The 11,861-nt window shown below is 33.6% G+C and overlaps 1 protein-coding gene across 1 annotated transcript; it reads right to left on the bottom strand.

Moving 5' to 3' along the window:
- Positions 1–1,107: 1,107 nt before the first annotated feature.
- LOC121413125 (calcium-activated chloride channel regulator 1-like) lies at positions 1,108–7,228 on the bottom strand. The gene is made up of 4 exons (XM_041605888.1): positions 7,090–7,228; positions 4,431–4,556; positions 2,734–2,958; positions 1,108–1,703 (listed from the first exon to the last, which is right to left on the bottom strand). The coding sequence occupies exons 2-4, from the start codon at positions 4,543–4,545 to the stop codon at positions 1,108–1,110; spliced, it is 936 nt and encodes a 311-aa protein (XP_041461822.1). The 5' UTR covers positions 4,546–4,556; positions 7,090–7,228.
- Between the last annotated feature and the right edge of the window lie 4,633 nt (positions 7,229–11,861).

The raw sequence follows: 11,861 nt of genomic DNA, 5'->3' as shown, positions 1-11,861 counted from the left end.
GGGAATCGCAAGATAATAGTTAGCTAGAAGCGCATAAAATTACACCTTTTTCATTTTTTTATATTTAAACGAAAGAAAGTTGTAGTAATTGAAGAATCAGACCGTATTGCCACTTATGCCAGTGCTAGCTGTAGAATGCAAGTTTTCAATGAAACTGAGCATGCTCAGTACGCGCTAAAAAGGGGAAATCCCTGGTTTTGAGGTAAAACCCATGGTTTAAACCATGGTTTCATTTGAGTCCACTGTTGAAACCATGGTTTCATTTGAGACCACTGTTGAAACCGTGAGTTTTAGAAACCATCGTTTGTGAATACCAAATTTTAGAAACCATGGTTTTTCAAAAACCATGGTTTCTAAAACCCACGGTTTCTAAAAACCATGGGTTCAAACGAAACCACCTTTGTGAATTCGGGCCCTAGAGTTTCATCACGGATACGATTCATCACATTACGCTTCAGTCGAACGTCACCGACGAAATAATGCATCAAACCGGCAAAATCTCTGATCTTACTACAAAAGAGATATTATCGATCGGTCTGCATTTCATCAACATTATCTGTCCAACAAGTTGCCAGCTCTGACAACTTTCCTTGATTTTGATTGGCTGAATATTTTGTTACTAAGGTAATTGTGGGATAAAAATTCTGACAAGTCCATTCATGAAACGCACCTCTGGAGTCGGCTGCGCCTGTGTGACTGTGACTTTACATTTCCAATCCTTTTTATTAATGCTTTTCTACGTGAGGAGTGAAGGAAACGTGAAGACAAAAAGTGGTCAATAAGTAGATTTCGTAAGTACAGAAGTCTTGTTATGAATTATTCTTAAAAATTATTTGCTATTATAAAAGAATCTTAGGATCTTGAAAAATGTATTAATGGGAAGGGGTGGGTACTTTTTTTCCAGTTTTGCTCTCAACAAAACAATTCTACGTGTGACAAGCTGTGGTCTCTTTACCGCGATGAAATTGAACAAGCAATACATGGGAACTGTGCGTTGTTTAGACAAATGATCCAATACATTTAATATGAATGTACATTCACCAAAAATGAAAATATTAATCGTTTCTACTGCCTTCTTTCACACTATTCACATGTTGCTGGAACAAATTATATTATGGGAGCAAAAGTGGGGTTGCTATAGGTTGGATTTAATTTCTCCACCCCTCCAACTTGGATACCATCCTCTGTTTTGAATTTCACGGGATACTTGCGTCTGTAAGAGAAGATCCAAACGCAAACGATAGGAATGCAAATTCCAGCAGCAAGGATCCCCGCTACGACCACGCACCATATACCGATGTATTTCTTATCGGGATGAAATTCTTGTTCATTAGTCGGTTTGGAATACGACCCGTCTGGTGTAGTAAGATTGGTAGATGGTTCACCTAGTCTTGTCGGATTGGTGGATGATTGGTCTTGGGTAGTTGGTTCGATAGGCTCTGGTATAAAGCGGATTGACAAGGAAGCGAAATTCGACAGATCTCCTTCATTCCCTGCCTCATCCCACGCCCTTATTGCGAAGTTGTACACAATACCTTGCCCTCTTTCTGGAAGGGTGACGGTGATGGTTTCAGTAAGCCCTGATGGTTTGATGTTTTCGAGGTTCCCGTAGACGAGTTGATCACTTGTAACTTCATGACAACTGCCAAAGTTGTTTTGGAGGTCAGAGATATTGGTAGAATAGCGGAGCTCGTATCTGGATGCTTTTGAGATAATAATGCAAAATATGTATGATCAATGTTGTTACTTAAGGATTTTCCCTGTTTCCATTTTATCACCCGGAAAATGGTCATTGTTTTTCTTACTTTTCACAAAACACGATAATAAATTATTGTAGCTATTGTCGAGCTCCTAAACTTTCTTTTTTTAAGGCTAAAGCTTAAGATCAATGATGTAATTTTTGTATGATGATTAAACTTTGAATGTAAATAAACTATGTTATACCTTATAACATAACTATTTTACATTTAGAAGAAATCATTATATTCCACACCTTGTGGCTTAAAATTGAAAGTTATCGGGGAAGTTCATGAAACACTGAAGTCCAGTTCCTTGATTTTTGTTTGTTGTCTAACAAATATTAAGAAATCCAGTCGCTTGCTCATTTTGTATCTTAACGATGATGGCATGAAACATGACTCAGGGCCCAGTTTTATATACAAGTTTGCTATCAGCCTATCAAATTCAATGATTTCAGTAGCTTTATAACACGTGATAAGAAACAGATCCAAGAATTATTGGTGTATACAATACCAACTTGCTATATATTGTACATGCAAGTAGTTTGTGCACAATGATAGGCCCATCGTAAATACTGTTTTATACTACAGTATCAATCTGTGATCATTTTCTAGTCTACATAATGTTTTTAATCATGCTGAAATTAGAAAGATAACAAAATGTATATAGTTCATGCAGTTAAACATAAGATCTGAGGTTAGATTCCTTATGCCCACATCTCGTGAATTCTATAGCGTGAATGTGACACCTTAGGCATGAATATCTGTTCGTAAAGTTACTAAAAAAACAGGTAATATATTCTGGTTCTCAATATTATTATAACCTTGCCTAGTTCGAGCTGCCTTCCAGCACTCAGTGCATCAAGTTGTTTGTTTGTTTGTTGTTGTGTTTTCACTTGGTCACGCTTATTAAAGCGGAGTACTCTATCCCGGGTTAATTAAGCGCTGTATAATTGTAGTAGTAATAGAAGTATCAAATCCGGAAGTTTTTTACCCGTTCCTTGGTCTAGGTCATCTCCTACAGCAGTCCAGCTGAGTGTCACTGTGCTGTTATCGTATGAGAATGAGGTATACACCAGGTCATGGATACGGGACGGTGGCAGGATGTCTGGAGCTTCAGGGTCGTAGCCTTCGACCTTGAAGACACCTCCTGATGCTGTACGCATGAAAGATGGTGCCGCTGCCGGAACGGAATCGCTAGAGTCAGCTGACCTCCTCTCTATGAATTTCAAACATAAATTATTAAGAGGCATGATTTTATTTTTAATTACGTTCTCTTTAGCCCGTATTCTGACGTCTGACTTGACTTAGTTCATGGTCTCATTCTCTGCAAAAAGTATGGACAGCCAAAATTGTTGAAATCCTGTCAATATTGTATTTTGGATATATTTAGTTGCTCTTCATGAGGATATAATGGCGAAGAAAAATAATTCAGTTATTATTCCCACATAGTTATGAATGATCCAAGTAACAGATGAACTGATATATCAAACCTGTACTGCTAAATATTTCTGTCGCAATTGGCTTCCATAGTTAAAACCGCAACTTTGGACCAGAATTTGAATTAAACCCCGAGTTCAAAATATGGACCAATGTGCCAAATAAATAGGAAAATTGAAATTTCACGTTGCCATACTCGTCCATTATGTCAGATGAGGATACGCGTCTATTTATCATGTCTGTGATATTTTAGATTAATAAACAATCAGAAAAGGGCTTTCAAAAAAGTATTCCCTATCAAGATTTCATCATGTCCTCTTTAGTTAATATGTCTACAGAAATGTGGCTTCGAGGGAATATCGAAGATTTGTCACCAAATCGAGTTTAAGACACACTAGAAACCCCATATTTGTACATGCAGTTAAAGTAAATTCCACTATATTTTTTATTATTTAATTGTTAAATTTCCATTTCAAATCTGGATTTTTTTACCCCAACTTTACCAACTCAAAGAGCTGTGCGCGCGCATCTGCGTGTGCGTTTTTGCTTTATTTTCGTTTAATGTTCATGTGTTGTTGATAATTTTTGCTTATCATGCATATCTCAATAATTAAGTGCCTTGTCCCACACACACACACACACATACACACACACACACACACACATATATATATATATATATATATATATATATATATATATAAACTTGATTCCAAAAGAGGAAAATCCACTTTTGACCAAAATTGAGTTTGGATATGAATATCTAACCTGGGAATCAAATGCACCATGCACCATGCACCATTCCGTTTTTGAAAAAAAAGTAGGAGGTTGGTAAGAATTGATAGCAAATTTGAGTTTAATTCCTAAAGGAATTATTTGTAATTCCTAAATCAACTCCCGGGTCATTAAAAATGTGTTATTTCAATACTTTAAATAAATTCATGCATTCAAATTTTTGGTACACGTTGTTGTTGTTACGAGTTGACAACATCTCTGAAAATTTTGATGATAATTACAAAATTTAACTATTATCATCGATTTTTTTTTATTTAGCTCAATTGAGAATAAAACATCGAAGAGAAGATAAAACAAATATCGCTATTATTCAAACAAAATACTTTCTTTGGCAAATCAAGACGCCTTGCGTTTATTTCTATTGCATAAACATGAAGTAAAATTTTGGTGTTACATATATTAAAAAGTAAACAGGCCACCCTCTGTGAAATATTGCCGAAAGCCAAATATACAAACCTCTCCATGATCCTCCTTCTACATCAATGTATCCTAGAACATTGACCTTGACATCATGTCTACCATTATTTCGGAAATCCGTGAAGCATCCTGAATATGCTCCGTCATCTTTCATAAGGTCGCAACCTGCAGTGATAAAACAAATTTGATTGGACTTTGTTATATTTCTGATATAATTTCTCAAAAAGCAGGAAATGTTGAATATACATGTATATTCGGATGGGAATATTAAACACTTTACTATTTTAATTCAATTTATTTCCAACAGAACAAAGTAAAATGGTCGAAAATAATTTCAATGAACTTATATAACAATATGAATAGGCATGTACAATATATGATGTTTTTTCCATAAGGAAAACAAAACAAAGTATAATAAAGAATAGCAGATTATTTTTAACATTTTAAAGATCTGATAAAATGGAGGAATTCACTATGAAATAGAATAAACAGTGCTTGTAGTTTGTGGAATCCTCTGAATAATTATTGTAGAATAATCACCTACGAAGACGGACACAGAGGTGAAAGAACAGAGAACAGCAGAACAAAAACATGAAAAACAAAGAACAAGAAAAAGTTGTAACACACACGAGGGACATGAAAATACAAGGGAAAATATATAACGAAAGATGACAGGGCAGGATTTCAACGGGCGGATTAAAAAAGTAAAAAGGGCATGAAATGGTGAATTTAATGATGTGTCATATGTTATTTCATGTTTATTTCTCACATACACTTACACATATTGTGACAGAGATGGAACTTCATACACACATAATAACCCGGTTACACGGGCCTAATTACAACTGGCAGGCAAAAAATATTTATTTGATCCAACCCATTCCCAATGTTTGAATTTTATATTGCTGATTGACAAAAATTAATGAACATGATTGGCAATGTATCTACTGAAGTTCCTTTTTTCCAAATTGGGAAGATATATCACCACTTTGGAAATATTTTTTTTACTGGCAGAAGAATTAGGGCCATTTGGCTGTCTCAAGTGATAAATTTGATCCTGTCAGGTGTAGTCTTCATAAATGCCAATTTATTTTTAAAATGGGCCGGTCGAGGTACCCTTTTCTGGTCAGATATGGAATGCCGATATATATCCTGTCCACTGGTAGTAAACATTCAACTCTCGAATTTCATCCTTGTTTTTAATAATTTTTTTAAGTGCCACTTTAACACGCGAGTCTACGGGGTAGTGTTTAAGGCCCGTGATCCACCAGACTGGCAGGACCTGAACTGTATATCAAATCTCTCTCCCTATTGTTATTTTCAGAGTCAAAGAACACCCTTTAAAAATATGATTATTAAAAATTGTGGAAATGATGATCTGTATTATTTAAGCAAATAATTTTCAAAGGGGAATGAAACCCTAGGAACAAGTGGGCTTGTCTGGAAAGAGAAAAATCAAATAAGATAAAAAGAAAGTTTGAGAAAAATCGGACAAATAATTAGAAAGTAGTGAGCATTTTAATATTGCGATAAATAATGCTTTGGAAAACCTCCCATTCGCAGTGCGAAACGGTTACACTTCGTAATTCCGAAAAACGTAAAATGCCTATACCTCGATGTTCGTTAATCCGAAAACGTGAAAGGGGCGTTAATCCGAACATTTGTGGCGTTATTCCGAAGGTTCGATGTTTCGAAGGTTCGTTGTTCCGAAGGTTCGCTGATCCGAAAACGAAATAAGGTTCGTTGTTCCGAATGTTCGTTAGTCTGAAAACGAAGTAAGGTTCGTTAACCATTTCATTTTCGGACAAACGAACCTTATTTCGTTTTCGGACTAACGAACCTTCGGAAATAAGAACCTTCGGAATAACGACGCTTCGAAATTACGAATGTATGCGATGCGAAACATATGTGTGATGTCACATGTGAACAACTTTCCCTTTCATGGACTATAAAATTCCCCAAAAATGTCTCTTTTCGCTCTTTCTTATGGTGATACAAACTCTTTATCCATAATATATTCTTTAAAAACCTGTATGACAAGCCCTCCTATAGAAAGAATTCATGATCTTCTGATAGATGTGATAAAAGAGGCATTTTAAGTGAAATATATATAAAAGCAATAGGAAAGTTGTTCACATGTGATATCACACATTTTTGTCGCATTGCCAATGGTAGGGATCTACATAACTATAATAATCTAAACTTCAAATTCTCATAACATTCTTATATTCATTCAATTTTTCTCAAACTTTCGTTGATCTGTTTCTTTGATTTTTCTGTTTTCACACAAGCTATCTTGTTCCAAAGATTTAATTATCATTTAAGTTTCTTTTTTAAAAGAACTGAGGGAAAGGCTATTAATGATATCTTCAATAAGAGAATTCTAGAATCTCGGGCCATCATACATCAATGTTTTTTGCGAACAATGTTCTACAAAGAGGAAGATTATAGTCGTTAGACTGTCTCAGAGGGTATTACCGGTATTGTGATGGCCAGTGGGCCTATAATTGATATTTTTTTCTTTTTTTGTGGGTTTTTTTTTTATTAAGAGAGTACTTATAAAGCCATTTGCGAATTCAATCAATTTGTCATCAGTATTTTGAGGGCAATATGTTTTCCAACTTCTTATAAAATTTACATATATATATATATATATATATAATATATATATATATATACAGCATATACCTTGACTTACCCGAACCGTTGTCGAAAAGAGATAATGTCGTGGAAGACGATTCTGATGAAACGATAGCTGTGACAGTAGCATTGAGTACCGGTAAATAATCTTGTTCAACCTTAACATATATTGCTAGAGCAGGTTTGCTAGAACAATCCACATTCTATATTTAATGACACATAAATACAAAAAAAGATAAAATGGAAAATAGAAAGCAAAGAAACAATATCCCTACTGTTACTATAATAATGTCGTTGTTAAAAAATTATAAATAAATCATAATAATACACCATGTGCGGGATCCACTTCAAGGAAGTATTTGAAGTGTATTTTTAACATTTTGAGTACAAACTTCAAAACCCCTATTTAGATTTGAATTGCGAATGTGTATTTATTATTTTTTACTCTCTACCCTTTTCCCTTTTATATTGTTATATCAAATATCGATTATGATTACACATTTCAATAATTAAGCAACAATACCGGGCATACATCATTAAGTTGTAAAGAATATCAACGTAACATTATTTTTTCGTATAAAAATTACTACAAATGTAAATTTTGGGGAAAAAATCACTTGTGTGACATTGTACAGTTGTATGTGGCTTAGTTAAAAACATCAGGAACTCTGAAAACTTACACTATTTTTATTTTGGTCTCTGTATTAGAAAGTTAGATCCTCATACTTACATGGGATCCCAAGAGAACCTTCACTATAACGGGGGAGTATTTTGTAGATTGCTCAGATGTTACCAATACTCTTGCATGTTCAACACGAGTTATGTTGCTGATTCTTATTCGCCACAAACCAGCCTTTTGTAAAGAAAGATAACAATGTAAATGGAATATTTACATTATTGATATGAATAAACAAGTGGAATGCCTCTGGCGGTCTCACCTGCATCACGCGATTCAATATAACAGCAGTGCTGAAAACTGCTATAACTCGCACAAGATGTTCAGTGATACTTAGTTACTCTTATTTCCACGTTCTATGATCTAGACCAATACACTTACAGAGATATGATGGTACTTCAACAAATAACCCCAACGTGGCCAAAGTTCATTGACCCTAAATTACCTTTGACCTTGATCATGTTACCTGAAAACTGGCACAGGATGTTCAATAATACTTGATTACTATTATGGCCAAGTTTCATGAATCAGATCCATAAACTCTCAAAGTTATGATGGTAATTCAACAGAGACCCCGAATTCGGCCAAAGTTCATAGACCATAAATGACCTTGGACCTTGATCATGTGACGTGAAACTCATGCAGGATGCTCAGTGATACTTGATTATTAACCTTATGTCCAAGTTTCATGAACAAGGTCTATATATTTGACATTTCAAAAACTTAACTTTAGGTTAAGATTTTGATGTTGATTCCCCATACATGGTCTATTTCAGTGACCCTATATATGATGAAATTTCAAAAAAAATTAACTTTAGGTTAAGATGTTGATGTTGATTCCCCCAACATGGTCTAATTTCATTGACCTCTATGACCTTTGACCTGAAACTCAGGCAGGATGTTCAATACTACTTGATTTATCTTATGGCCAAGTTCCATGAACTAGGTCCATATACTTTCTAAGTTATGCTGTCATTTCAAAAACTTAGCCTTAGGTAAAGATTTGGTGTTGATGCCGCCGCCGTCGGAAAAGCGGCGCCTATAGTCTCACTCTGCTGTGCAGGTGAGACAAAAACGATTAAAAAACTAAATGAGACTCCGGATGTAATTCATCATTCAATTTGATTTTCATGAAAAGAGAAGATAAAGTGAAGTGATTGAAAAATAAAGAAGTACTATCAATGTGGTTACGTAAGTCATGAAAGTCTCAATTGTTTTTTTTTTGTTGGTGATCGGTAATTTGGCATTGCTGCTTCAAAGTGAGAGGTTTAATACACATTTCGTAATTTCTCTATTTTAAGAAGGCATAGTTTGTCAACGAAAATATTTTTGGCAAGACATAATTCAGAGTTCATGGCCTCCATAGTCTCAAATTCAGGAATGGGTAGAATTATCAATAAAAGGAAACTAATTTATTATTCTGTTATTTTCCAAGTATATTTTAATTATGAGTACCTACATGCATCATAATACGTTTACACATCTACATTTTTTTTTGTTTTGAATAATGTTTTTATTCTGATTTCATGAACATAACATTTCAATTTAACATTTCAAATCATATATAATACTTTACACTTCATATTTTCACTTTTTTCCACTAACTTAACAAAATCATGAGTCATATATATCTTTAAAAAAATCAACAATGAAATCAGTTATTATAAAAATGCTTAAAGACCAAACTTCCCCCTCCCCCCCCCCCCACCACAAACACACTCAAACACACACACACACCCAACACACCACTGCCCAGAAGATCTGCTCACACTCATTATAAATAAATCATGTTTAAAAGTACAAAACAATTCGATGAAAAATTTTGAATATAACAAGCTCACGGGAGAAGCATTACATATATTGAAAGTAAATAAAGACTTACAACTTAACCTTGTCACAATTTTACTGTTTCCCATTTTTGCAAGTGCCGCCCTAATTTCCCCATTTTAATAGCTATTTTCTTTTCTTGATCCTTATATTCTAAAATAAGTTTATGTATATCGTCAATGGTTGGTAAAACCCCCTCCTTTCTAAATATAAATAATATATATTTTACCATAAAGATAATAGTATTACAACTTTTTATTCTATTTGTATTGCCTGACAAACCAACAAATATATCCCGCCAATTCAATTCCTTTATTTCATCTAATTCAAATCGCTGTATCAAAGTTTCCCATATCAGTTTGACCTTTAAGCAAGACAAAAATATATGTGAATATGTTTCCGTTTCGAGTTTACAGTACGAACAGAGATTATCTTCAACAAATCCAAATCTAAACAAATTAATTTTAGTGTAAATTGCCCCATGCAGAAGCTTAAATTGAAATTCCCTCTGTCTTCCAATTAATAATGTTATTCTTGGTCTAAAAAAAACATTCACTAATTTCTTTCTCTGTATAATTATAATTATTTTGTCCATCTCTTATCTGTAAATCATATGACTTTTGCAATTCTTTAATAAAATATTCATATATTTTTCTTGATAATACCTCCTTAAAGCTAATTTCCCTCCCCAACAGAAGCAAGTTTATATTATAATTAATTAAGTCTATCTCACAAAATTGTATCGAACCTAAATCATTTCTCCAATCACTTGGAATTGCATGATATATTTCACCTATTATAAACAAAAGATCACTTCCCATACCAAGGTTCAAAAAATATGCGACTGGTTTAACATGTCCATTGTCAATGATATGTTCAACCTTAATTAACCCTCGTTCTAATAAATCTTTTTCAAATATCATTTATTTTTTATACAAATATTCTTATTATTGAAAATGATTGGATTTTTAGAACCATTGAAATGTCTTAAATTATCAATCTTTTGCCAAGCATCTAGCATTTCCAAATAATAAGATGGAATATTCAACTTACTTTTTATCTTTTTCATTTCATAATCACATAGAAAAATTAACCTTCCTCCAACTGAACTTAGGGAATAATCAAAAAATAACTTCCACCCCAGATTTCTTTCTCCATACAAAAGTCTTTTTACCCACATTATACGCTGCGTTCTAACAAATATTTCAAAATTTATCATTTTAACCCCACCACAATTATAATTCTGATACATAATTTTTCTTTTAATACGATCTTTCCCTCCCCATATAAAATCAAATGATAATTTCTCGATTTCTATATACACCCATGAGGGGACAACAAGGATGGATGAAACATAATTTAACTTTGTCAATGCATATGTTTTCAATGAATGAATTTTTCCCATAATAGTCAAGTCTCGTTGTTTCCACCAACCTAAAAGCTTTTTTATTTTACTTAATATTTCTTTATAGTTCAGATCATCTTTTAATCTAAAGTCAACTGAAAATATAACTCCTAAAATTTTAACTTCCCTAACATATTTGCCAAATACATATACAGGGTCATTTGTTTTTCCATTTTCTTACCCATGTACATAAAATGTGTCTTGTACATATTTACCTTTAAGCCACTGACTTTTTCAAATTCTTCAAAAATATAATGCAACCTTTTTATTGAATCCATGTCTTTCAAAAAAATTGTCATATCATCGGCATACAAGACCTGTCTTGCACACACATGCACACACACGCATATCACCCACCCACACACACGTATATATCATACAATGCGTCCCACAAAAAAACGAAACCGAGATTTAGCAATGATTTACCATAACTTAATCATAAATACAATAGACAAATGAACTATCATTGAAAGGTGTAGGGTCTAGCTCTTCTTTCATCTGATACATCCACAAAGATTTCTTATTGACGCATGAGTGAGTTAAAACATTTTGAAGAAAGGATTTACAAAAGGCATTTGGCGGGGGCATCTGAATTAAAAAAAAAATCACAAACATGTACTCAAAATAACTGCTCCTTAATTTAATGCTTCAATTACAGACAATTGTTAAGAAACAATGCATGTATTTCCATAATTTCATTAAACAAAAGTGTTTTCGACAGATTCCTACCGAAGCTATCACATGGTTAACAAAAGGCATTATGCATGGCTGATCGTCAACTTCCAAGTGTCGAGAAAGTCTGAAGCTAGCCTGTAAAACCTCTTAATTTAATGAAATTTTTGGAAATCAAGCCTTATTTCAAATAAACAGAACTTTGTCACTTCTTGACCATTCTCTCTGATTGGGGTATCAAATTAAAGAG

Source organism: Lytechinus variegatus, chromosome 4 (genome assembly GCF_018143015.1).
Source record: "Lytechinus variegatus isolate NC3 chromosome 4, Lvar_3.0, whole genome shotgun sequence".
Taxonomy (NCBI): Eukaryota; Metazoa; Echinodermata; class Echinoidea; order Temnopleuroida; family Toxopneustidae; genus Lytechinus; species Lytechinus variegatus.
This window is presented reverse-complemented; position numbering and strand designations above follow the sequence as displayed.